This window comes from Oncorhynchus tshawytscha, linkage group LG04 (assembly GCF_018296145.1).
Source record: "Oncorhynchus tshawytscha isolate Ot180627B linkage group LG04, Otsh_v2.0, whole genome shotgun sequence".
NCBI classification, from domain to species: domain Eukaryota; kingdom Metazoa; phylum Chordata; class Actinopteri; order Salmoniformes; family Salmonidae; genus Oncorhynchus; species Oncorhynchus tshawytscha.
The window spans coordinates 46,128,198-46,154,827 of record NC_056432.1 but is presented as its reverse complement, the minus strand read 5'-3'; the positions used below and the strand labels follow the sequence as shown (position 1 = coordinate 46,154,827).

At 44.0% G+C, this 26,630-nt stretch overlaps 1 protein-coding gene across 1 annotated transcript in view; it reads left to right on the top strand.

Annotated features, from left to right (window-relative positions):
* The first annotated feature begins 1,626 nt into the window (after positions 1-1,626).
* LOC112249539 (metal transporter CNNM4-like) overlaps positions 1,627-26,630 on the top strand; it is a 48,144-nt gene continuing 23,140 nt past the window's right edge. The window contains exons 1-4 of the mRNA XM_024419343.2: positions 1,627-3,053; positions 18,445-18,588; positions 18,933-19,073; positions 19,883-20,052. Coding sequence (XP_024275111.2) covers positions 1,652-3,053; positions 18,445-18,588; positions 18,933-19,073; positions 19,883-20,052 — 1,857 coding nt within the window. The 5' untranslated portion in view covers positions 1,627-1,651. The remainder of the gene's footprint in view (positions 3,054-18,444; positions 18,589-18,932; positions 19,074-19,882; positions 20,053-26,630) is intronic.

Below are 26,630 nucleotides of genomic sequence, written 5' to 3'. Positions count from 1 at the left end.
AGACTATAAATTAAGTGAGCAAATGTTTGGTCACGGAAAGTAAAAAAAAAAGTTTTAAAAGTTTGTTTTCCAATACAGTGAACATACATTCACATAGTATGGTCATCACCTCCACGTATGTATCTGCTGTAACAATTCTAGGCTTACACTGTCTGTATTTTATCATTTGGTAATGGTGTGAATGTTCAAAGTAAAATAAACTAGTCCATTCAGAATTAAATAGCACTCCTATGGAGAAATTACATTCAACTGACAATACAGGAATGGACCCCAACCCTGGCCAAGAGAACCTGTGGTGTCTTTCTGTGGTCTGTACACAAGGGGGCGAACTAACACTGAGACGTGAGCCACAATACTTCACACACAGGATGGAAATAGGGGAGTTGTAAAAAGGTTCAAATTGAGTAGATCCCAATCTAATTATTTTCTTCTAACGCATACAGGGGCCAGGATCTCTTCTAGCATCTATTTTGTCCTGACTCCTGCATTATGGCAGCTGGCTCCATGAAAGCTAATTTCCAAGAAATCCCATTTGTGTACAGTGTTGGCCACCAAAGCAGGTCATGATCTTAGGTAACAGTGGCAGATGCCAGAAGCACCAGGCACATACTAGGCCATACAATGCCCTGCTTCCAGTCCCTCATAACAAGATGGGTATCTACATTGACAATGTAGTACAGGTACTAGCTGTCCTATCAATATGAGCCCCCACATGTCGTTAAAAACAAGCCTATTTTCAAGTGTTTCAAAATATATTGCAGGTTAGGGCGCACTCAGTTTGAAATACATTTTATACCCCAGTACTGAAATTCTCTCATCGCTGTCCAATCAGAGGGGGGTATTTTTGTAACGGTGTACTGTACTGTTTACCAACCAGGTGGGGTGCCATGGGCTGCATAGGAGCATGTGCAGACTAAAAGTATACAGTGTGTGCTAAAAAAAACAACAACAAACAAACCATGCCAAAAATGTTTTTGATAACCTGTAGTCCATTTAAAAATACAAATAAATTCTAGCATCCCACCATGAAGGGGCTATCTGCCTCTCTGGGCACAGACGTCTATTCCACGTTGGTTAAATATCCACATTGGTAATTTCATTGAAATTATGTGGAAACATGATTCAACCAGTGCGTGTCCAGTGCTGCATTCATTTTTAGACTTATAAATTAATGATATGTACCCAATGGCTCTTGAAGAATATAACTTATTAATGCCTCATGAGCTTACTTCAACTGTCGTACCCCATCAGAACCCCAAATATAAGCTTGTTTTACTCAAATGTTTGCAAACAAAGTAAATGTAAACTAACAAGCTATATAGCCTCAAAACATGGTTTAAGCTATAGTTTTGATATCATCGATGGTCAGTCCTTGCATCCATATCTCTGTCTATGGATTTGAAAGTGGGTATACTTCTACAGCCCCATCCCTCAGCTTTTTACTGAAACAGGGGCGGGGAAAAGTCTTTGTTATTGTTTCAACTGCTGATTGTCTAAAAAAAAAAAAACAAGAGCAGAGGGGCTCGCTCATATTCATTATGTGATGTCTCTGATGCGGATTGGAGGCACAGTAGCATTATGTTAATGACGGGCAGGCTGTGCAGAATGAGTAGGTGATCTCAGCTCCCAGTTAGCACAAAGGGAAATAAACATGGCAACAGACTGGAGTGTCTGGCAGGGATATACACTAACTTTAATAGCTTTCATATGGTGGATGGCAGGCACAGGAGCCGAGACGGGAGTCCCGGAGACTGGTAGTCCCACCCGGATCTTCGGCATGCGGCTGGAGAGGAGTGACAAGCCGGCCACGACCACCAATGACGGGGTGATTCAGGTAACAGAAGAGAGCAACATCTTCCTGAGGTTCTACGGGCTACAGATTCTTCCTGACACCTCATCACAGATCAGATTCACCGACCATGAACATGAGGAAGGTGATGTTACCAGCAACAATACTCCTTTTAACAGGACTTGTGCAGACTATAGCAAAGATATCGTTATCAGGGGTGGCATGAACGTGAGCCACCTCCGAACCTGGGGGGTTCTGAGTTTGAAAATCAAGCCTCTCAGGAAGAGCGAGCTCCAGAAGGAGTATGGGCTGTGTGTCCAGGAAAGCCAGGATGGCAAGTGGTACCTGTTGGGTGAGGATGACGGAAGGCTGCGGGTGGTGGAGGAGAAGAAGTCCATGCTTCCTATGTGGTTCCAGTGCATCCTCATCTGCTGCCTGCTGGTACTGTCAGGTATGTTCAGCGGGCTCAACCTGGGACTCATGGCCCTGGATCCTATGGAGCTCCGGATAGTCCAGAGCTGTGGTACCGAGAAGGAGAAGAGGTACGCCAGCAAGATTGATCCCATTCGGAGGAAAGGGAACTATCTGCTATGCTCGTTGCTCCTGGGTAATGTGCTTGTCAACACAACTCTCACTATCCTTCTGGATGACTTGATAGGGTCAGGCCTGGGTGCTGTGGTCGCCTCCACTATAAGTATTGTCATATTTGGGGAGATTGTGCCCCAGGCTCTGTGCTCTCGCCACGGGTTGGCTGTAGGAGCCAACACTATCATGGTGACCAAGTTCTTCATGTTGGTCACCTTCCCCCTGTCATGGCCTATCAGTAAACTCCTGGACTGTGTCCTGGGCCAGGAGATTGGTACTGTGTACAACCGGGAGAAGCTAGTGGAGATGTTGAGGGTGACAGAACCATACAATGACCTGGTCAAAGAGGAACTAAACATGATCCAAGGTGCGCTCGAGCTCAGGACCAAAACCGTTCAAGATGTCATGACACCGATCAGTAACTCCTTCATGATCCACAGCGATGCTGTGCTAGACTTCAACACCATGTCAGAGATCATGGAGAGCGGGTACACACGCATACCGGTGTTCGAGCACGAGCGGTCGAACATTGTGGATATCATGTTTGTCAAGGACCTGGCTTTCGTTGACCCGGATGACTGTACGACGCTGAAGACTATCACCAAGTTCTACAACCACACAGTCCACTTTGTGTTCCATGACACCAAGCTGGATTCCATGTTGGAGGAGTTCAAGAAAGGTTTGTTTGGATACACGGGGGCTGAATCCCAAAAGACACCCTATTCCCTATGCACTACTTTCGACCAGGGCACATAGGGCTCATTTGGGACGCAGTCAGGGTCACAGGGAGGGAAAGTAGTGAGGGTGATGTAATGAAGGTGGTTTTGTTTCACATTGATTTGTTTGTTTACCTTGTCAGTAAACAAGTTATTTACAACAAGCTGATGGGGGCTCTTAGGATGGAAATGTGTATGTAAGGTGAGGTGATAGGATTCAACTCGTGTGTGTGTGTGTGTGTGTGTGTGTGTGTGTGTGTGTGTGTGTGTGTGTGTGTGTGTGTGAGAGAGAGAGAGGTCACTGTGGCACACCTCACCCTCACCTGACAAATGATCACTTGACAAATGACAGAGACACTTGTGCACAAATACAAACATGTTTTTCTCTCACTCAGTTTCAGCCACGTTTAAGTGGTTGTTGGAGAGCAGCTGTAGTTATTGATTTTTTCTGTGGGCTTGTTTTATGTTTTCAGTATCTCTTGCCTGGAGTATGCTTCCTGCTCTGTTCCTGGTTTACCCCAGCCGATCTCTCACACTGTCGAAACGTATCATATACCTTATCTATGTTTATGTTTCCATTCATTTAGAATTCGAACCCCAGCAGCCTTGTAATTCTCATTCTACTCTCACCATCTCACTCAACCTTGAACAACATAGTCCTACAAGGGTTGGCAGATTCAAATCAAATGTTACAGTGAAATGCTTACTTACAAGCCCTTAAACAACAATGCTTTAAGAGGTTTTTAGGAAAAAAACATTCAGAAAAAAATAGATAAGTAAAAAATAGAAAATAAATGTTACAAATAATTAAATAGCAGCAGTAAAATAACAATAACGAGGCTATATACAGGGGGTACCGGTACAGAGTCAATGTGTGGGGGCACTGGTTAGTCAAGGTAACTGATGTAATATGTACATGTAGGTAGAGTTAAAATGACTATGCATAGATAATAAACAGAGAGTAGCAGCAGCTTAAAAGAGGGGTCTGGGTAGCCTTTTGATAAGCTGTTCAGGAGTCTTATGGCTGTTTGTAGAAGCTGTTAAGAAGCCTCTTGGACATAGACTTGGTGCACCGGCGGTGCTTGCCATGCAGTAGCAGAGAGAACAGTCCATGACTAGGGTGGCTGGAGACTTTGGCAATTTTAGGGCCTTCCTCTGACACCGCCTGGTAAGGAGGTCCTGGATGGCAGGAAGCTTGGCCCCAGTGATGTACTGGGCTATATACACTACCCTCTGTAGTGCCTTACAGTTGGAGGCCGAGCAGTTGCCATACCAGGCAGTGATGCAACCAGCCAGGATGCTCTCGATGGTGCAGCTGTAGAACCTTTTTGAGGATCTGAGGACCCATGCCAAATCTTTTCAGTCTCCTGAGGGGGAATAGGCTTTCCCTTGCACTCTTCATGACTATCTTAGTGTGTTTGGACAATGATAGTTTGTTGGTGATGTGGACACCAAGGAACTTGAAGCTCTCAACCTGCTCCACTGCAGCCTCGTCAATGAGAAGGGGGGTGTGCTCGGTCCTCTTTTTCCTGTAGTTCACAATCATCTCCTTTGTCTTGATCACGTTGAGGGAGAGGTTGTTGTCCTGGCACCACACGGCCAGGTCTCTGACCTCCTCCCTAGAGGCTGTCTCATCATTGATGGTTGTCTCACCAACGACTGTTGTGTCATCTGCAAACTTAATGATGGTGTTGGAGTCGTGCATGGCCATGCAGTCATAAGTGAACATGGAGTACATGAGGGGACTGAGCACGTACCCCTGAGGGGCCCCTGTGTTGAGGATCAGCGTAGCGGATGTGTTGTTACCTACTCTTACCACCTGGGGGCGGCCGGTCAGGAAGTCCAGGATCCAGTTGCAGAGGGAGGTGTTTCATCCCAGGGTCCTTAGCTTAGTGATGAGCTTTGAGGACGCTATGGTGTTGAACGCTGAGCTGTAGTCAATGAATATCTTTCTCACATAGGTGTTCCTTTTGTCCAGGTGGGAAAGGGCAGTGTTGAGTACAATAGATATTGCATCATCAGCGGATCTTTTGGGGCGGTAATGCAGATTGGAGTGGGTCTAGGGTTTCTGGGATAATGGTGTTGATGTGAGCCATGATCATCATTTCAAAGCACCTCATGGCTACAGACGTGAGTTCTACATGTCGGTAGTCATTTAGGCAGGTTACCTTTGTGTTCTAAGGCACAGGGACAATGGTGGTCTGCTTGAAACATGTTGGTATTACAGACTCAGTCACAGGTTGAAAATGTCAGTGAAGACTCTTGCCAGTTGGTCAGCGCATTCTCGGAGTACACGTCCTGGTAATCCGTCTGGCCCTGCGGCCTTGTGAATGTTGACCTGTTTAAAGGTCTTACTCACATCGGCTATGGAGAGAGTGATCACACAGCTGATGCTCTCATGCATGCTTCAGTGTTACTTGCCTCGAAGCAAGCACAGAAGTAATTTAGCTCATCTGGTAGACTCGTGTCACTGGGCAGCTTTCGGCTTTGCTTCCCTTTGTAGTCTGTAATAGTTTGCAAGCCCTGCTACATCTGACAAGAATCGGAGCCGGTGTAGTATGATTCAATTTTAGCCCTGTATTGATGCTTTGCCTGTTTGATGGTTCCTCCGAGGGCATAGCAGGATTTCTTATAAGCTTCCGGGTTAGAGTCCCACTCCTTGAAAGCGGCAGCTCTACCCTTTAGCTCAGTACGGATGTTGCCTGTAATCCATGGCTTCTGGTTGGGGTATATACGTACGGTCACTGTGGGGACGACTTCATCGATGCACTTATTGATGAAGCCAGTGACGGTGCCATTCCTTCACTGCATGATCCCTCGACTTTAGACACACTCACCCTGGTAGACAATACTCTTTGGTTTAAAAATATTGATTTAATCAACAATACACAACATAATCCGGGATGGTACAATAATTCAAACAAAATATCAAGAAAACTGTAGGCTATTGCACCATTATTGATCATTACCACATGTCATTGGCATGAACAATGTGCGAATGGACTAGAGGTATAACCTACTGTACGCTGCAAAATGCGATATGGTTCGCCGACACCGAGACACCTGGAGGGGGGTGGAGACGAGCACAAAGACAGGTGAAACAGGTCAAGGTGTGATAGGTAGTGTCAGTAACTTCCGGTAGCCACTAGATGCAGTTGTAATAAACACAGCTGTTTCTGTTTTCTTCCTCCAAATGTTGCTCTATCTTTTGAAAGGTTTAAGCTATAAAATATTATGATGATTATGAATATGATTTCCATCAAATTGATGGAGATAAAAGGCTGTGCATGATGACATTACTCTATATAAAATACCTTTTGCAGTTAAATTCCCATGTACCAAATATACATTTTAAGGTAAATGGGTTTCCATTGCATTTTACTGATGGGTTTCTCACCCAAAATGTTGCATTATGTTGCGTGTGCCCACTCTGGTATTGGCAATGAGCTAGAGCTCAAGTATAGCAGACAATGAAGAGATTATTATGGACAAAAATACCAAATGATTTTTATTTGTCAAACAGCAGCCAAACATTGATGATCATATCACAAAAATAAGACTAGATATTTACCTTGCAATTTCAACACCCTGTGAAGTTCATCATAACTTAAATCATCTGTAGCCTAATAAACTGCACGCTTTCCCAAGGAGTTTTAGTGGGAGGACCACACAACATGTCATTGCGTGACTCCAAGTTTACTTCGATATGATGGTTATTATATACACGTGTGCGTATATAAGCGTTTCCACTGATATTTCTCGCATATTTCATTTTACTGACACAAAATAATCCCACCTGGTCTAGTGTATTTTGTTTTTGTAGACATTTGGAAACTTTACCTGAAACATTTTCTGTTTCCATCAGGCCTGTCATGACATTTTTTATCCGACCTCCACTTTACTCGCATAAAAGGGTTGGATGGTAACCTGTTTAGTGATGAAGTTCTTACAAAATGATTGCCTGATGATCTTCTGAACTTCCCAACCTTCCTGATGCATTTCAGTCACTTCAAACCATACTTCCTTCAGATTTAAGTAGTCAGACTGATTTGTAAAAGATTGTCATAGCCCCAATTAAGAAAGTCTACATTGGCCGTTGATTACATCCGTTTTTTACATGGTGGCGTTGCAAAAAATGTTTGATTTCAAAATGGGGTCGCGGAGCAAAAATGTTTGGGAACCCATGATGTAGATGGTGGTGTAGATGGTCCTGGGTAAAATACTTACTTAGAAAAAAAGGTTCTATCTAGAACAATTTTTTTCTAAGAGTGTAGGCCTACATGAATCACTGAAAAAGTCTGGTCAGTGGTCAATGTCCCGGTTATAGACTAGCTTCCTGTTGTAATGGCATGAAAAAACAACATGTTTATCATTTGTGCTCTGATGTAGTACAACATTACTCATCGATTTCTCATGAAGTGTGTGTATTCCTCATCCTAAAGGATGCTCCATGGTATGTATGTCTCATCATTTCCTCGTCATAGAGAGATAATATCACAAACCTTTTCTTTATCCAGGCTGCATCACATGATTGTGACTGGGAGTCCCATAGGGCGGCGCGGAGTGTCGTCCGGGTTTAGCCGGCGTAGACTGTCATTGTAAATAATATTTTTTTCTTAACTGACTTGCCTAGTTAAATAAAGTAACAAATAATCATAAATATATGGCTAAAGTCTCTATTATTCCTCAATGTATCAGTCACTGATTTAATGTACATTTTAGTCATTTAGCAGACACTCTTATCCAGCAATTTTCAAGAGTAATTAAGGTTAAGTGCCTTGCTCAAAGGAACATCAACAGATCTTTCACCTAGTCAGTTCAGGGATTAGAACCAGTGACCTTTCAGTTACTGGCTCAACATTCTTAACCACTAGGCTACCTGTAGATTCATTACATCATTAAATATATCCCTAGTCTCTTCACACAGCTGCTGTGTCTCCACGCCAGTTGTCAACTGTCTATAGATTGTCATTGTGATCCTGAGCCTTGTCTATCTGTACTGGCAGATATATGGCCACCCTACACTGTGCTTGGGCAGTTGTTAGGAAGCGTGTATATGCGTGCATGAGTGACATTGCTTCATGATAACCCAGCCCGATGTTGTTCATTGTCTATGAAATTAGAAATTTAGCCTTACCCTTTAGACATTATGTCTGGTCCTTGAGTCGATGTCCATGCCTGTGCAAACATCTAATTAGCATAATACAAAATGCCGTTAAAATCCTTCTGTTTAAAGGTCCAATGCAGCTGTTTTTTAAAATCTCAATATCAAATAATTTCAGGGTAACCTTACTGTGATTGTTTCCAATTAAAATAGTCAAAAAGAAACTAAAATAACTTCTTAGCAAATAGCTAAAATTTCTTAAGCAATCATTTTGCTAGGACTGTCTAGGATTTGGTCTGAGTGGGGAGTGGAAAACTGAAAACTATTTGTTAGAAAAAAAGGTGCTATCCAGAACCATTTTTTCTGAAGAGTGTAGGCCTACATGAATCACTGAAAAAGTCTGGTCAGTGGTCAATATCCAGGTTATAGGCTAACTTTCTGTCCTGCACTGTTGTAATGGCATGGAAAACAGCATGTTTATCATTTATGCTCTTTCTTATTGGTCTATTAACTATTGTACTGCCTGGTGATGTCACATCGTTGGAAAGCTGTGGAGGTTGTTGTGAAGATCTGTTGACTGTTAAGCCTATGGTTTAAGGAAGTTGTTGCGTGGGTGTGACTCATCTGCTTTCTCAGAGCCTCTCTCTTTATTTCCTTCCTCACTCTTTCTCTTCCTTACATTCTCTCTTTTATCTTACCCCTCACTCTCTCTCTCCTCAGCACTCCAAGACAGCTTCCATCACGTGGACTGGGATATGTTTCGTATTGCGTCAGATAACAATATTGACGAATACGCTGATTCGGTGTGCGAGTTCATTAGAACGTGTGTTGAAGATGTCGTTCCCATAGCAACAATTAAAACATTCCCTAACCAGAAACCGTGGATTGATGGCAGCATTCGTGTGAAACTGAAAGCGGGAACCACTGCTTTTAATCAGGGCAAGGTGACCGGAAACATGACCGAATACAAACAGTGTAGCTATTCCCTCTGCAAGGCAATCAAACAAGCTAAGCGTCAGTACAGAGACAAAGTAGAATCTCAATTCAACGGCTCAGACACAAGAGGCATGTGGCAGGGTCTACAGTCAATCACGGACTACAAGAAGAAATCCAGCCCAGTCACGGACCAGGATGTCTTGCTCCCAGGCAGACTAAATAACTTTTTTGCCCGCTTTGAGGACAATACAGTGCCACTGACACGGCCTGCAACGAAAACATGCAGACTCTCCTTCACTGCAGCCGAGGTGAGTAAGACATTTAAACGTGTTAACCCTCGCAAGGCTGCAGGCCCAGACGGCATCCCCAGCCGCGCCCTCAGAGCATGCGCAGACCAGCTGGCCGGTGTGTTAACGGACATATTCAATCAATCCCTATACCAGTCTGCTGTTCCCACATGCTTCAAGAGGGCCACCATTGTTCCTGTTCCCAAGAAAGCTAAGGTAACTGAGCTAAATGACTACCGCCCCGTTAGCACTCACTTCCGTCATCATGAAGTGCTTTGAGAGACTAGTCAAGGACCATATCACCTCCACCCTACCTGACACCCTAGACCCACTCCAATTTGCTTACCGCCCAAATAGGTCCACAGACGATGCAATCTCAACCACGCTGCACACTGCCCTAACCCATCTGGACAAGAGGAATACCTATGTGAGAATGCTGTTCATCGACTACAGCTCTGCATTCAACACCATAGTACCCTCCAAGCTCGTCATCAAGCTCGAGACCCTGGGTCTCGACCCCGCCCTGTGCAACTGGGTACTGGACTTCCTGACGGGCCGCCCCCAGGTGGTGAGGGTAGGCAACAACATCTCCACCCCGCTGATCCTCAACACTGGGGCCCCACAATGGTGCGTTCTGAGCCCTCTCCTGTACTCCCTGTTCACCCACGACTGCGTGGCCACGCACGCCTCCAACTCAATCATCAGCTTGATTACCAACAACGACGAGACGGCCTACAGGGAGGAGGTGAGGGCCCTCGGAGTGTGGTGTCAGGAAAATAACCTCACACTCAACGTCAACAAAACTAAGGAGATGATTGTGGACTTCAGGAAACAGCAGAGGGAACACCCCCCTATCCACATCGATGGAACAGTAGTGGAGAGGGTAGCAAGTTTTAAGTTCCTCGGCATACACATCACAGACAAACTGAATTGGTCCACTCACACAGACAGCATCGTGAAGAAGGCGCAGCAGCGCCTCTTCAACCTCAGGAGGCTGAAGAAATTCAGCTTGTCACCAAAAGCACTCACAAACTTCTGCAGATGCACAATCGAGAGCATCCTGGCGGGCTGTATCACCGCCTGGTATGGCAACTGCTCCGCCCACAACCGTAAGGCTCTCCAGAGGGTAGTGAGGTCTGCACAACGCATCACCGGGGGCAAACTACCTGCCCTCCAGGACACCTACACCACCCGATGTTACAGGAAGGCCATAAAGATCATCAAGGACATCAACCACCCGAGCCACTGCCTGTTCACCCCGCTATCATCCAGAAGGCGAGGTCAGTACAGGTGCATCAAAGCTGGGACCGAGAGACTGAAAAACAGCTTCTATCTCAAGGCCATCAGACTGTTAAACAGCCACCACTAACATTGAGTGGCTGCTGCCAACACACTGACACTGACACTGACTCAACTCCAGCCACTTTAATAATGGGAATTGATGGGAAATGATGTAAATATATCACTAGCCACTTTAAACAATGCTACCTTATATAATGTTACTTACCCTACATTATTCATCTCATATGCATACGTATATACTGTACTCTATATCATCGACTGCATCCTTATGTAATACATGTATCACTAGCCACTTTAACTATGCCACTTGGTTTACATACTCATCTCATATGTATATACTGTACTCGATACCATCTACTGTATCTTGCCTATGCTGCTCTGTACCATCACTCATTCATATATCCTTATGTACATATTCTTTATCCCCTTACACTGTGTATGAGACAGTAGTTTTGGAATTGTTAGTTAGATTACTTGTTGGTTATTACTGCATTGTCGGAACTAGAAGCACAAGCATTTCGCTACACTCGCATTAACATCTGCTAACCATGTGTATGTGACAAATAAAATTTGATTTGATTTCTCCTCTCTCTCATTCTCTTCCCTTCCCTCTCTCTTCCTCATCTCTTATCTTAAACAGTTGGCACATTATTTCAGATGTCTTCATAGTCAATCATCGCCCTCTGAACCTTGTACCCAGCAACATTTTCCACCTGTACAAGGCACTCCCTCAGACACATAGGGCTGAGCTCGGGACACACCGCTCTGGGGTGGTTAACTGTAAATTGACCTTTGGCGCATATATCTAGGAACATTATGACCTTAGATCGGTATCTAAGCAACTTCATACTACTTCAGGTGAACAAGTGATGCACACACACCACACATACGTACACACACATAAACACACACACACACCTTTATGACTACTGTCAAGATGTTGCCTAATCCTCGTGCTGACAAGACCTGGCACGAGACAGTCAGACATGAGTGATTCTCTGTCTACTCCTCCTTTGTGTGTTAGACAACGCAAGGCCAGGGTGTTTCCCTTTCTGTTTCTCTCTCTATCGCTCTCACTCTCTTTCCCTCTATCAAACAGCTGGAAAGAGGACTTAGGCCTAGGTGTTGCTTCCTCTCCTCACTCCTCACTAACTACTGGCTGCTGCTGAGGTTTTCATTGGTCGGTGTGAAGCATGTGTGAGGCCAGTGTGATGTGTTCTAATTTAACAAGACTGACCCCCAAGTGTTCTGCTGCTGATTCACTGAATGAGTCTTTGAATGTCTCGTGCACACACACATACACACACAGAACAGGTCAAGCCTAAGAATTGACCAACACTTAACCAATACATTGAGGCTCTGTGGTCATATGATTTAATTAGGTCAGAGATGGAGAAACACAACCTGAGAAATGTGATGTGAACGTAGCCTTCCTGAAGTACAAATTCATTGCAGCTTTCACAAATCTTTCCAAGCCTATTGAACTGTCAGTTGAATCAATTTTACCTCAAGATCTGATTTTGCTAAAAGCATAAACAGGGCAACAAAGTGTCATGAAAGTGACAAATTACGATTTAGAGGCCATCTTAATATCCCTCATTCTCTCTCTCAGCCTCAGAACATCTATTGTTTTGGGTACAACTGCAAAGTCTTTGTCTTGAAATACCACACAGGGTGATAATGTCAACATAGGCATTAGGCATCCGTTTACTCCAAGCGGAAAAAGTTTTTCAACGAAAACAAGAGTTTCTATTGGACAAATTCAGGTAGGTCCCTCCCCTTTTGCTTCAGTTTGGTGTCTATCATAAAAGGTAAACGGTAACCACATTTTGCAACAGACCGAACATTCTGCAAAGGAATCTGACTAATGTCTTGACCCTAAACCCAGACCACTTCCTCAACCACACTGTTTGCTCATATTGGGTGAGAAGGGGTGAATTGTGTAAGGTTGTCTGTTACAACCACAACCAACCACACAAACACACACACACACACACACACACACACAGCACTGACTCACTGACCATGCCTGCAGGACTGTCGTTCCTCTTTACTATGGTTTGAGAACCGAAACACTGGTAGTTGTTGTTACTGCATATCATTGGATATCCTGCAATAATTGGCTGTTGAGACTTCTGCAGGGTTTTTTAATTCATGGAAATTCACTAAAAAGCTATTCAGAAAATATTCACACCCCTTGACTTTTTCCACTTTTTGTTGTGCTACATCCTGAATTTAAAATGGATTAAAATGATATTTTGTGTCACTGATCTCTAGACACAAGATCCATAATGTCAAAACAGATTTTTTGTTGTTGTTGAATGTTTTAGAAATGTATTAAAAATGAAAAGCTGAATTGTCTCTAGTCAAATGTGCTTATCAAGTCACATAATAAATTGCATGGACTCACTCTGTGTGCAATAATAGTAGTAATAATACCCCATGATTTTTTTTAATGACTACTGCATCTCTGTACTCCACACATGCAATTATCTGTATGGTCCCTCACTCAGTTGATTTGAAGCACAGATTCAACCACAAAGATCAGGAAGATTGTCCAATGCCTCATAAAGAAGGGCACCTTTTGGTTGATGGGTGAAAATAAAAACAGCAGACACGGAATATCCCTTTGAGCATGGTAAAGTGATCAATTACACTTTGGATGGTATATCAATACACCCATACACTACAAAGATGCAGGTTTTCTTCCTACTTCAGTTGCCGGAGAGGAAGGAAACTACTCAGGGATTTTACCATGAGGCAAATGGTGATCTAAAACCATTAGAGTTTAACGGCTGTGATAGGAGAAAACTGAGGATGGATTAACAACATTGCAGTAACGCCACAATACTGACCTAATTAACACAGTGATAAGAAAGAAGCCTGTATAGAATACACATTTTCCAAAACATGCATTCTGTTTGCACTAAAGTAATATTGCAAAAAATGTGGCAAAGAAATTTACGTTTTGTCCTGAATACAAAGCGTTATGTTTGGGGCAAATCCAACAAGACATCACTGAGTACCACTCTTCATATTTTCAAGCATGGTGGTGGCTGCATCATGTTTTGGATATGCTTGTCATCTGCAAGGACTAGGGAGTTTTTTTAGGATAAAAATAAACTAAATAGAGCTAAGCACAGGTAAAATACTAGAGGAAAACCTGGTTCAGTCTGCTTTCCAACAGACACTGGAAGATGAATTTACCTTTCAGCAGGACAATAACCTGAAACACAAGGCCAAGGCTTACCAAGATGACAATGAATGTTCCTGAATGGCCTAGTTATAGTTTTGACTTAACGTCTCAAAAACAATAATTTATTAAAGACTAATGGGCAAATATTGTACAATCCAGGTATGCACAGCTCTTAGAGATTTACCCCAAAATCACTCACAGCTGTAATTGATGCCAAAGGTGATTCTAATATGTATTGACTCAGGTGGATGAAGTAAAGATATATTAGTGTTCTATTTTCCATTTAAATGTATAATTCTGTGTGGATCGGTTACACAAAAGGACAATTAAATCAATTTTAATCCCACTTTGTAACATAACAAATGTGTAAAAAGTCAAGGGGTGTGAATACTTTCTGAATGACCTGTACATATTGTATACACTTTTATTTCTGGGAATTAAACAGGCTGCTACAAATTAACAGGAGAGAAGCCTGTCATTCTGTCCTAATTCTTGATCATACTAATAGTACACTGTATATATTTTCTTCTGCTTTTCATTGCAGAAAGAGTCATAAAAAGGACACTAACAGGTTAAAGTGGCTATACAAGTAGAAAAGTTGTATACAGTATAGCCTACTTAGAATTCAATGGAGAAATTAAGAAAAAAAGAGTCTCTTGTAACTGCACATATCAACAGCCACTTTATGAGATTTAACACAGGGCCTCTCCTCTACTGTTTTCAAATCAAATACATTTTTATTGGTCGCATACACATATTTCATAGAAGTTATTGCGGGAGTAGCGAAAGGTTTATGTTCCTAGCTCCCACAGCGCAGTAATATCTAACAATACACAGCAATACACACAAATCTAAAAGTACGAGAATGGAATTAAGAAATATAGAAATATTAGGGCGCGCAACGTCAGAGTCCAGAGTATATATGTGTGAGTGTGTTTCTATATATACAGTGCCTTTGGAAAATATGCAGACCCCTTGACTGTTTCCACAATTTGTCACAGCTTTATTCTAAAGTGGATTAAAAAATAAAAATCCTCAGCATTCTACACACAATACCTCCTAATGACAAAACGAAAACAGTTTTTTTTAGAAATGTATGCAAATTTGGCAGTGTTTACAGCACTACATCACTTTTACATAATGAAGCACCTTTGGCAGCGATTTCATCCTCAATTCTTCTTCTCTGCAGATCCTCTCAAGCTCTGTCAGGTTAGAGGGGAACGTTGCTATACAGCTATTTTCAGGTCTCTCCAGAGATGGTCGATCGGGTTCAAGTCCAGGCTCTGGCTGGGCCACTCAAGGACATTCAGAGACTTTCTCGAAGCCACTCCTGCGGTGTCTTGGCTGTGTGCTTAGGGCCATTGTCCTGTTGGAAGGTGAACCTTTGCCCCAGTCTGAGGTTCTGAGTGCTCTGGAGCAGGTTTTCATCAAGGATCTCACTGTACTTTGCTCTGTTCTCTTTGCCTCGATCCTGACTAGTCTCTCAGTCCCTGCTGCTGAAAACATCCCAACAGCATGATGCTCACACCCCCATGATTAGCTGTAGGGATGGTGCTAGGTTCAATCCAGACATGACGCTTGGCATTCAGGCCAAAGAGTTCAATCTTGGAATCTTGTTTCTCATGGTCTGAGTCTTTAGGTGCCTTTTGGCAAACTCCTAGTGGGCTGTCATGTGTCTTTTACTGAGGAGTGGCTTCTGTCTGGCCACTCTACCATAAAGGCCTGAGTGGTGGAGTGCTGCAGAGATGGTTGTCCTTCTGGAAGGTTCTCCCATCTCCACAGAGGAACTCTAGAGCTCTATCAGAGTGACTATGGTGTTCTTCGTCACCTCCTAGACCAAAGCCCTTCTCCCTCGATTGCTCAGTTTGGCCGGGCGGCCAGCTCTAGGAAGACTCTTGGTTGATCCAAACTTCTTCCATTTAAGAATGATGGAGGACAATGTGTTCATGGGGACCTTCAATGCTGCAAAAATGTTTTGGTACCATTCCCTAGATCTGTGCCTCAACACAATCATGTCTCGGAGCTCTACGGACAATTCCTTCGACCTCATGGCTTGCTTTTGCTCTGACATGCACTGTCAACTGTGGGACCGTATAGACAGGTGTGTGCCTTTCCAAATCATGTCCAATCAATTGAATTTATCACAGGTGGACTCTAATCAAGTTGTAGAATCATTTCAAGGATGATCAATGGAAACAGGATGTACCTGAGCTCAATTTCGAGTCTCATAGCAAAGGGTTTGAATACTTGTGTAAATAAGGTTATTTTTTGTAAAAATGTCTAAAAACCTGTCTTCACTTTAGCATTATGGGGTATTGTGTGTAGATTGCTGAGGATTGTTTTTATTTAATCCATTTCAGAATAAGGCTGTACCAGTCTAAAAGTTTGGACACACCTACTCTATCATGACTCAAGATATAACCCAGATGCAGACACGGGAGGAGGAGAGTACAGTTCTCAGGTGATTTATTCGAAACACGGGGCAGGCAAAGGGCAGGTCGAGGGCTGGCAGAGGTTCGTGATGAGGTCAGAGTCAGGCAGGTACAGGACGGCAGGCAGTCTCGGGGTCAGGGCAGGCAGAGGTTTGTGATCAGGTCAAAGTCAGGCAGGTACAGGGACAGCAGGCAGTCTCGGGGTCAGGGTAGGCAGAGGTTTGTGATCAGGTCAGAGTCAGAATGCTGGTAAGACAAGACGAACTGGCAACAGATAACATAGGTATAAATACACAGGGGATAATGGAGAAGATGGGTGACACCTGGAGGGGGGTGGATACAAGCACAAAGACCGGTGAAACAGATCAGGGTGTGACATACTCATTCCAGGTTTTTTCTGTATTTTTACTATTTTCTTCATTGTAGAATAGTAGTGAAGACATCAAAGCTATGGAATAACACATGGAATCATGTAGTATCCAAAAAAGTGTTAAACAAAACAAAATAATTTGAAATCGAAATCGCGTCATTAAATGGGTTTCCATAGCCGAGCACGCGCAAACAAGTCTAAGATCACCATACACAATGCCAAGTGTTGGCTGGAGTGGTGTAAAGTTAGTCACCATTGGACTCTGGAGCAGTGGAAACGCGTTCCCAGGTGTGATGAACCACGCTTCACCATATGGCAGTCCGACGGATAAATCTGGGTTTGGCGGAAAGCCAGGCGAATGCTACCTGCCCCATTGCATAGTGCCAACTGTAACGTTTGATGGAGGAGGAATAATGGTCTGGGGCTGTTTTTCATGGTTCAGGCCCCTTAGTTCCGGTGAAGGGAAATCTTAACGCTACAGCATACAATGACATTCTAGATGCCTCTGTGCTTCCAACTTTGTGGCAATAGTTTGGGGAAGGTCTTTCCTGTTATAGCATGACAATGTCCCTGTGCGCAAAGCGAGGTCCATACAGAAATTGTTTTTTCGAGATCAGTGTGGCCTGCACAGAGCCTTGACCTCAACCCCATCGAACACCTTTGGGATGAATTGAAACTCCGACTGCGAGCCAGGCCTAATCGCCCAACATCAGTGCCCAACCTCACTAATGCTCTTGTGGTTGAATGGAAGGAAGTCTCTGCAGCAATGTTCCAACATCTCATGGAAAGCCTTCCCAGAAGGCTATTATAGCAACAAAAGGGGGACCAACTCCATATTAATGCCATTGATTTTGCAATGAGATGTTCGACGAGCAAGTGTTCACATACTTTTGGTCATGTAGTGTAGTTGCTGGTTGAAAATACAATCTACACAGGACCTTCTAATTAGTAGGTTTGCATGGGTGGGAGTTTTTCTGTTTTACATGGTGAAATCACCATGTGGTAAATTTGCTAATAGACCAATATCAAAGAGAGTGACAAACCTCTCTGCCAATAACAGCTCAGTTTCAGTTTTCCCCTCCTAACTCAGACCATTCCCGAACAGTCCTAACAAAATTATTGCTTGAGAAGTAGGTTTTTGCTACAAAAGCCATTTTTGCCCATTTTAATGGAAATGTATGTATCAAAATGAAAAGAAACCAATGAATACATTTACTCAATGAAATTGTATCTTTCAAATGATCTTTCTCAAAAACGTCTGCATGTTGACCCATACAATAACCTGTACTGTACATTTTTTTGTTCCTAAAACATTTTAGCGACCCTAGTGCAGTTCCCCTGCGACCCCACTAGCTGTCGGGACCCCGACTTTGAATACCACTGTGTTACGATGTGTTTGCTGTACTGTAACAGTGACCATGGCTACAGACAGTCTTAATGACATACGGATACACAACATCTTGTCAGCGATCAAAGCAGGGCAAGCAGAGGAGTGTATGGTAAAATTGGGACTGGGCAGGTAGTTGTTTTAATGCAGTCATACTGGCCCTTTAGCATTAACTTAGTATTAACGTAGGCTAACAATGATATTTTAATATTGGTGACTAGAAGTATGTCCTGGAGGCAGTGACAAAGTCATGCATGGCTCTAACATTCCATGGACATTAACTTTGCACTGTAATATATTGATCAACTCCTAACCCCCCCCCCCCTCTCTCTCTCTCCAGGTAAGTCCCACCTGGCCATTGTTCAGAAGGTGAATGACGAGGGGGAGGGGGATCCATTCTACGAGGTGCTGGGATTGGTCACCCTGGAAGACGTCATCGAGGAGATCATCAAATCAGAGATATTGGATGAGTCTGACCTCTACAGTGAGTCTATAAAATGTAACACGCTCATAACACATTTATTGCATCTTCTCTTATGTCATATGAGCCTGTAACACATTAATTACTTGCACTGAAATAATAGATACAAGCTATACCCTTTTCACACTTACTGAGCCAAACAAAGCTGAGCTGTACTTTGCTCACCTGTTTATGCATCCACCATGCTGGAATGGACAATGTGAATTGTTACCACAGTGTGGTTCAGTAAGGTTCAGGATGGATAGTGTGAAAAGGGTATTGGAAAAGGCTGTTATTGGTTTTATATAAGACATAAGGATGTATCTCTGATTCTGACCTGTCCTTTATGTTGTCTCTCCCCCACCCAGCTGACAACAGCAGAAACAGGAAAAAGGTGGCACCCAATAAGAACAAGAGGAACTTCTCTGCCTTCAAACAGAGCGAGAGCGAATCCAAAGTCAAGATCTCCCCTCAACTGCTATTGGCCGCTCACCGCTTCCTGACTACAGGTTAGAACATGTGACCCTGCCCACGAACCAAAATAATGACATGTTGGGGCAATCAACCTCCCAACCACACCATACAAAGCAGAACACTCACATGCACTATAGAATCACCATATAGCACAATATTTGATTCTCAATTGGTAAGATACAGTTACAACTCAAGGTCATGGTTTCAATTCCTGCAGGTATTAAACATTCATTGTAAAAATGAAACATTCTCAAACCTGTTTGAATGTAATTACATAAATGATTCACTTGTAGTAATCTATGTAACACAAAGTGTTGCTAGCACCACTAGTCATGTGGTCTGTTGTAGCATGCTGTCAGCTAGAGCGAGAATGCCGTTGCAGTTACCTCTTTCTCTAAAATAACAGACAGAGCAGTGTTACAGCATGCCTGTCTGTGTCTGCCTCTACAAGTCTCGTTGTCTTTCCCTTTTGTCACTACTGGGATTGTTTCAGTGTCTATATCAGTCTATCTCACCACTCTCTGATGCTGTCATTCTCCTGTCTCCTCTCTTTCTGTTGCTTCTCTCTCTCTGTCTTTATGTCTCTGTGATGTTGCTGACATCATGCCATCACCACTAAAGACAAGCAGCATATTGTTGGACTACTTTATCTTTGGATCATTTCAATTCAATATATAGCTGTGATAAACCACAGCCTCATAAATGTCTGTCTATAATATACGTCTAGTATACTGTATGTCTCTCTCCCATCCAGAGGTTAATCAGCCCATACCAGATCTCATATATGCATTTACGTACCTTACATATTGTATGTACAATATATTTATCTTCCTGCCTCATCCAGAGGTGACGTTGTTCAGCCCGTCCCAGATATCAGACAAGGTTCTGTTGAGGATTCTAAGACGCCCAGACGTGATCCAGGAGATCAAGTTTAATGACAGTGACAAACGCTGTCCTCAACACTATGTCTACCAGAGAGGGAAGGCAGTTGACTACTTCATACTCATATTGCAGGTAAGGCCTCTCAATGGTCGATTGTTCTTTCTGTCTCTCTTTTTCTCCCTCAACTCTTTTATAACCTCTACAAACAAGTATAACAAACAACTAACACGTTAATTCTGGTCCAAAACTGGATTCTGTGCACCCACCAAATCACATGCTACATCAAATTCCCACATGAAAGGTTCCTCCTTTGTTAGTTCACTAATCATTGCTCACTCTATTCATACTGCACTATATAGGCCTGAGCAACACGCTCTAACATCCCTTGCTACATGTCAACAAATGGCAGCTCCCCGTCCTGTCTTGAGTGGGGTCACAAAAGGGTCCACAAAGCATTTTTAATCCCAACCCTTATTCAACAATGAACTGGGTTGATGGAGGGAAGCTTTTTGTGTAACAACACTAACCCAGAGGGAGCCTATACATTTTGGGGCGGCAGGTAACCTAGTGGTTAGAGCGTTGGGCCAGTAAACGAACGGTTGCTAGAGCAGATCCCTGAGCTGACAAGGTAAAAATCTGTCGTTCTGCCCCCTGAACATTGCAGTTAACCTATTGTTCCTAGGCCGTCATTGTAAATAAGAATTTGCCTAGTTAAATGAAGGTTGGATAAAAATAATCAATCAACCACACAGCCAGATTAACCATTCTATTTAAGGACTGTTGAGAATGACGGCTTTGGACTCACACCTACACTCTCTTCAACATATACTGTAGCGCTCCCAAACCTGTATATTCATATCCGTTCAGATAAAGCAGAGGATAAGAGACGAGGAGGCCACTAGACTATTGAGATGCTGGGCAGGGCAGGGGGTATAGTCAGGGGGTAGCGTTACTGCAGCAGGAGGTTAGAGGCTGCAAGGGATGGAGCGGAAGGTACTGGGGGCTCCTGGAGAGGGCATGGTGTGTGGTGAACAGTGGGTGAGAGAGGGGAGGGTGGAGCGAGAGAGTGTAAGTGCAGAGGAAGGAAGGGATGGGGGGGAAAAAGAGAGATATATTTGGGTCCAGAGGGGCCTGGCCTTTAGTAATTGATCCCTCTTATGTAAGGGGGAAAGAGAGGTGGAAAAGGGAGGGAGGAGAAGACACTATGCGTACCATGCTGTCAGTTATCTGTGTATCAAAACACCAAAAAATGTGTTTTATTCATGTTTTAACCTTGATTTAATCAGGGAATCATACTGAGACCAAGGTCGCTTTTACAGACGAGCCCTGAATTACATAAATTACAGAAAATATACATGTCAAATATAAAAACGAAATAAAAACACTAACAGTCAGAAGTTTGGACACACCTACTCATTCAAGGGATTTTATTTATTTAGACTATTTTCTACATTGTAGAATAATAGCGAAGACATCAACACTATGAAATAACAAATATGGAATCATGTAGTAACCAAAAAAGTGTTAAACAAATCAAAACATATTTTAGATTTTAGATTTTTCAAAGTAGACACCCTTTGTTTTGATGACAGCTGTTACACCCGTTGTTGGAATGAGAAGAAGGTGCAGCGTGGTAAACGTCCATCTTTCTTTATTTAGATGAACACCAAAAAAAAAAAACGTAAAGTTCTTCAGGCTATACAGCAACTAACAAAGTCAAGATCCCACAAACTCAGGTGGAAAATAGGCCCACCCAAGTCACACCCTGACCTAACCAAATAGATAAGGCTCTCTAAGGTCAGGGCGTGACAGTACCCCCCCCAAGGGTGTGGACTCCGGCCGCAAACCTGAACCTATAGGGGAGGGTCCGGGTGGGCATCTCATCTTGGTGGAGGCTCCGGTGTGGGACGCAGAGGCCTCCTCTTGAGGCTCCCCCCACTTCGGTGGCACCTCTGGTGCGGGGATCGTCGCCGGGTACTTACGGACCACTGCTGGAGAAACCGAGCCACCGATCGTTGCAGGAGGCTCCGGCCAGGGAACCCTCGCTGGAGGCTCCTGACTGGGAGCCCTCGCTGGAGGCTCCGGACTGGGGACCGTTGCTGGAGGCTCTGGACTGGGGACTGTTGCTGGAGGCTCCGGACTGGGGACCGTCGTTGGAGGCTCCGGACTGGGGACCGTCGCTGGAGACTCTGGACTCTGGACTGTGCCATGGATCATCAGGCTTTGTGCTATGGATCATCACTGCAGGCTTTGTGTCATGGATCATCACTGGAGGCTCCGTGCCATGGATCATCACTGGAGCTTCGGGCCATGGATCATCACTGCAGGCTTCGGGCAATGGATCACCACTGGAGGCTTCGGGCCATGGAACACCACTGGAGACTTCGGGCCATGGATCATCACTGGAGGCCGGGTGCGTAGAGCTGGCACAGGACGCACCGGGCTGGGGAGACTCACTGGAGGCCTCGTGCGTAGAGCTGGCACAGGGCTTACCAGGCTGGGCAGACGCACAGGAGATCCTGACACAGGATATACTGGGCCGTGGAGACGCACCGGAGGTCTGGAACGCAGAGCTGGCACAACCCGTCCTGGCTGGATGCTCATCCTAGCCCGGCAACTGCGGGGCCCTGGTACCGGACGTACTGGGCTGTGAAGGTGCATTGGAGACACAGTGCGCAGAGCCGGCGCAGGATATCCGGGGCCGAAGAGACGCACCGGAGACCAGGAGCGCTGAGCCGGCACAATCCGTCCTGGCTGAATGCCCACTCTAGCACGGCAAATGCGGGGAGCTGGCACAGAGCGCACCGGGCTGTGGATGCGTATCGGAGACACAGTACGTGTAACCGCAAAGCATGGCGTCTGAAGGGTCACACGCTCCTCAAAGCGACTGTCTTGCGTCACCTGCATTCACCTGGAATGCATTTCAATTAACAGGTGTGTCTTGTTAAAAGTTAATTTGTGGAATTTCTTTCCTTCTTAATGCGCTTGAGCCAATCAGTTGTTGTAACAAGGTATCATCAACAAGGTGTCATGGATCCCTCTAGAACATGGGTGTCAAACTCTGGCCCGTGGGCCAAATTTGGCCCGCGGGGTAATTATATTTGGCCCGCGAGACAATACCAAATTACTACTAGAGCTGGCCCGCCGGTATTATACAGCGCATTCACCACTAATACTACGAATCCCATAATGCTCTGCTGTTTTCACGCGCCAATCAGGACAGGACCCAGAAACTCTCTCTCCTCTGTGACAGTAGTCATAGCAACATAGACGCTACAACTGTCAGCGAGCTAACCCTTCCCAAAAATGGCGAAAAGAAAGGCAGAAAACAGGAGCTTTCTGGACAAGTGGGAGGCAGAATATCTGTTTACATATGTAAAAGACAAACCTGTTTGTCTTGTTTGTGGAGTCAACGTGGCTGTAAGTAAGGAGTACAACATTAGACGACACTATGAAACGAAACACCATGACAAATACAAGGACCTGGACATGACTCAAAGGAGCCAGAAAGTAGAGGAGATGAAAAGAAGTTTGGTTTCACAACAGAATATGTTTAAAAAAGCCACATCACAAAGCGAGGCTGCTGTAAAGGCTAGTTATATAGTGGCAGCAGAGATCGCAAAATCAGCCCGGCCCTTTAATGAGGGAGAGTTCATGAAAAAGTGCATGATGAAGGTTTGTGACCTCGTATGCCCAGAGAAAAAACAAGCATTTTCAAACGTGAGCCTGAGCAGGAACACAGTAGCTGATCGCACATGTGATCTTGCCACCAATCTGTATGACCAGCTGATGGAAAAGGGAAAAGATTTTGTTGCGTTCTCCCTCGCTGTGGATGAGAGCTGCGACGCATCTGATACTGCTCAGCTGTCAGTCTTCATCCGTGGAGTGGACTCAAATCTGTGTGTTACGGAGGAGCTATTAGGATTCAAATCAATGCATGGCACAACCACAGGAAAGGAAATCTTTGAGGAGGTTTCCAAATGTGTAACTGAAATAAAGCTGCCGTGGGATAAACTCGTTGGATTAACGACAGATGGTGCGCCAGCGATGTGCGGTAAAAAGAGTGGACTGGTGGGCATGGTTCGGGAGAAGATGCGGGAAGAGAACTGTGCAGGTGAGCTAACTGTTTACCACTGCATCATACATCAGGAAGCACTGTGTGCCAAAGCCCTAAAGATGGAACATGTTATGACCACAGTAACACAGGTAGTTAACTTTATAAGAGCCAAAGGTCTAAATCACCACCAGTTTAAATCTTTTCTGGAGGAGTGTGGTTCGGAATACGCAGACGTGCCGTATCACACAGAGGTGAGATGGCTAAGCAGAGGAAAAGTACTGAACAGATGTTTCGAGCTGCGTGAGGAAATATGTCAATTCCTGGAAACCAAAGGGAAGGATACAGCAGAGCTCCGGGAGCAAAAGTTCCTGTGTGAGCTGGCCTTTCTCTGTGACATCTCGAGCCATCTCGATGCGCTGAACCTGCAGCTTCAGGGGCGGGGGCGCATCATCACAGACATGTACGCTGCAGTGAGGGCCTTCAAAACTAAACTGTGCCTGTGGGAGAATCAGATGCTGCAAGGAAACCCTTGCCATTTTCCCTGCTGCCAATCCATAAAAGCGCAGATCTCTACCGCCGTGTTCCCATGTGCACAGTTTGCTGAAAAACTCAGTGTTCTCGCCGCTGAGTTTAGCCGGCGATTTGCCGACTTCGATGCCCAGAAATGCAAGTTTGAACTGCTTAGTAATCCCTTCGCAGTTGATGTGGAAAATGCACCAACCAACATCCAAATGGAGCTGATTGAACTCCAGTGCAACGACACGAGTCAAAGTATGATGCTGTGGGCGCCGCACAGTTTCCACGGTTCATCCCTGACACAATGCCTCAGCTCCGCACCCAAGCTGCTCAGATGCTCTCCATGTTCGGCAGCACTTATCTATGCGAGCAACTTTTCTCCTCGATGAAGATGACCAAAACAACTCACAGGAGACGTCTGACTGATGAACATCTTCGCTCGATACTGAGGATTTCTTCAGCTCAGAGCTTGAGCCCAGACATTGATGAACTAGCATCCAAGAAGAGATGCCAGGTATCTGGCTTGGGCACATCAGATTAGACCAGTGTGCCATAATTAACGTTTTCTTTATGCACTTTTTCTTGCTACAAGGCATGGGCTTGAATGGTTGATTGATTTATTATCATTTTATTTGTAAAATTATTAGCCAGTGGAAAAAGTTTATTTTGGTATTTAAATCAGAAGGCTGCAAATAGAAAAGAGGCATACAATTTTTATTTAAATTTTATTTATTTAATAAATGAATGCCATTGATGTGTTTTTTCATTTGAAATTCGATTTTGCATATCTCCACTATTAAATTATATATTGTATGGTAATAAGCGATGCTTGTTCCATATTCAATGTTAAAGCAAAACTTGTTTGGGTCCATATTAAAAGGTTAATTTGTTCAATGTTGGCCCGTGACTTTGTTCAGGTTTAACATTTTGGCCCACTGGGTATTTGAGTTTGACACCCCTGCTCTAGAACATTCCTTGCGCACACCTGGCCCCTATTCCCACTGATTGTATTTGTATATATGTGCCCTTTTTCACCATGGTGCTGTCAATTATTGTTGCAATGTCCGTTGGTGCGTGTGAGTGCCTGTGCTGTGTGTTTTGGCTTTCGTGCCATTGTGATTCCGCAGATGATTACGGGTCTCTTCCCGTGTGTTAATCATTGTGTGTGTGTGTGTTATTTATTCGAGGTACTCCTCACTCTTTTGTTTTGGGTTTCTACCCTGTGTTTTGTTGCGTGCTTGTTTGGTCTTCGTCCCCGTGCCTTCACGCGGCACACAGTAATTTTGGCTTAATAAAGAACCCTGTTACGCATTCCTGCGCCTGTCTCCCGAATCTCTTCATACCAACGTCACAGCAGGGGTGGTATACAGAAGATAGCTATTCTTTTTAATACATTTACAAAAATTTATAAAAACCTGTTTTCACTTTGTCATTATGGGGGATTGTGTGTAGATTGATGAGGGAAAAAAGGTAATTTAATCCATTTTAGAATAAGGTTGTAACGTAACAAAATGTGGAGAAAGTAAGGGGTCTGAATACTTTCCGACTGCACTGTATATAAATACAAAATGGAAGCAAAAAGAAAAACACGGTCATCAGTAAAAAAGGTCCTCAATTAGCTTTCTGAAACATCACATTTAAGAATATTTTCAAGATTGTTCCACAAATGAGGTGCAAGAAAACTTCAATCGGATTCACCTAACTCACTAGCGACCTAAGGAATTTCCAGAGTTAGCCATCCGTGAGACTGAGTGTGTTAACTCGTGTGTATAAAGTTTAGTTATGATGTTAGGTACAGTGGGTATTTTTGTAAATAAATGAAAACATAGCAATGTATCAACAGCAAAAATGGATCAAGCATGTCAGCTCCAGTAGATTTTTTAAAACATAAATCTTAAGCAAGGCATCTAGGACATCACAGATAGTAAATTGTTGAAATGAAAACAAAGATTCACTAGAAGTTGACGGGTTAACCATCGAGTCAGAGGGAAGCGCAGTCGATTGACTGACTAGGGTCAATGAAACCACTGTTTCTCTCGAATAAAAAGCCTGCCGAGATGATAAATTATGATGAAAAGCATCAATTTTCCCATTCTCCTCACTTATGATGCCAGAGTCAGACAGAACTTGCTTAGGC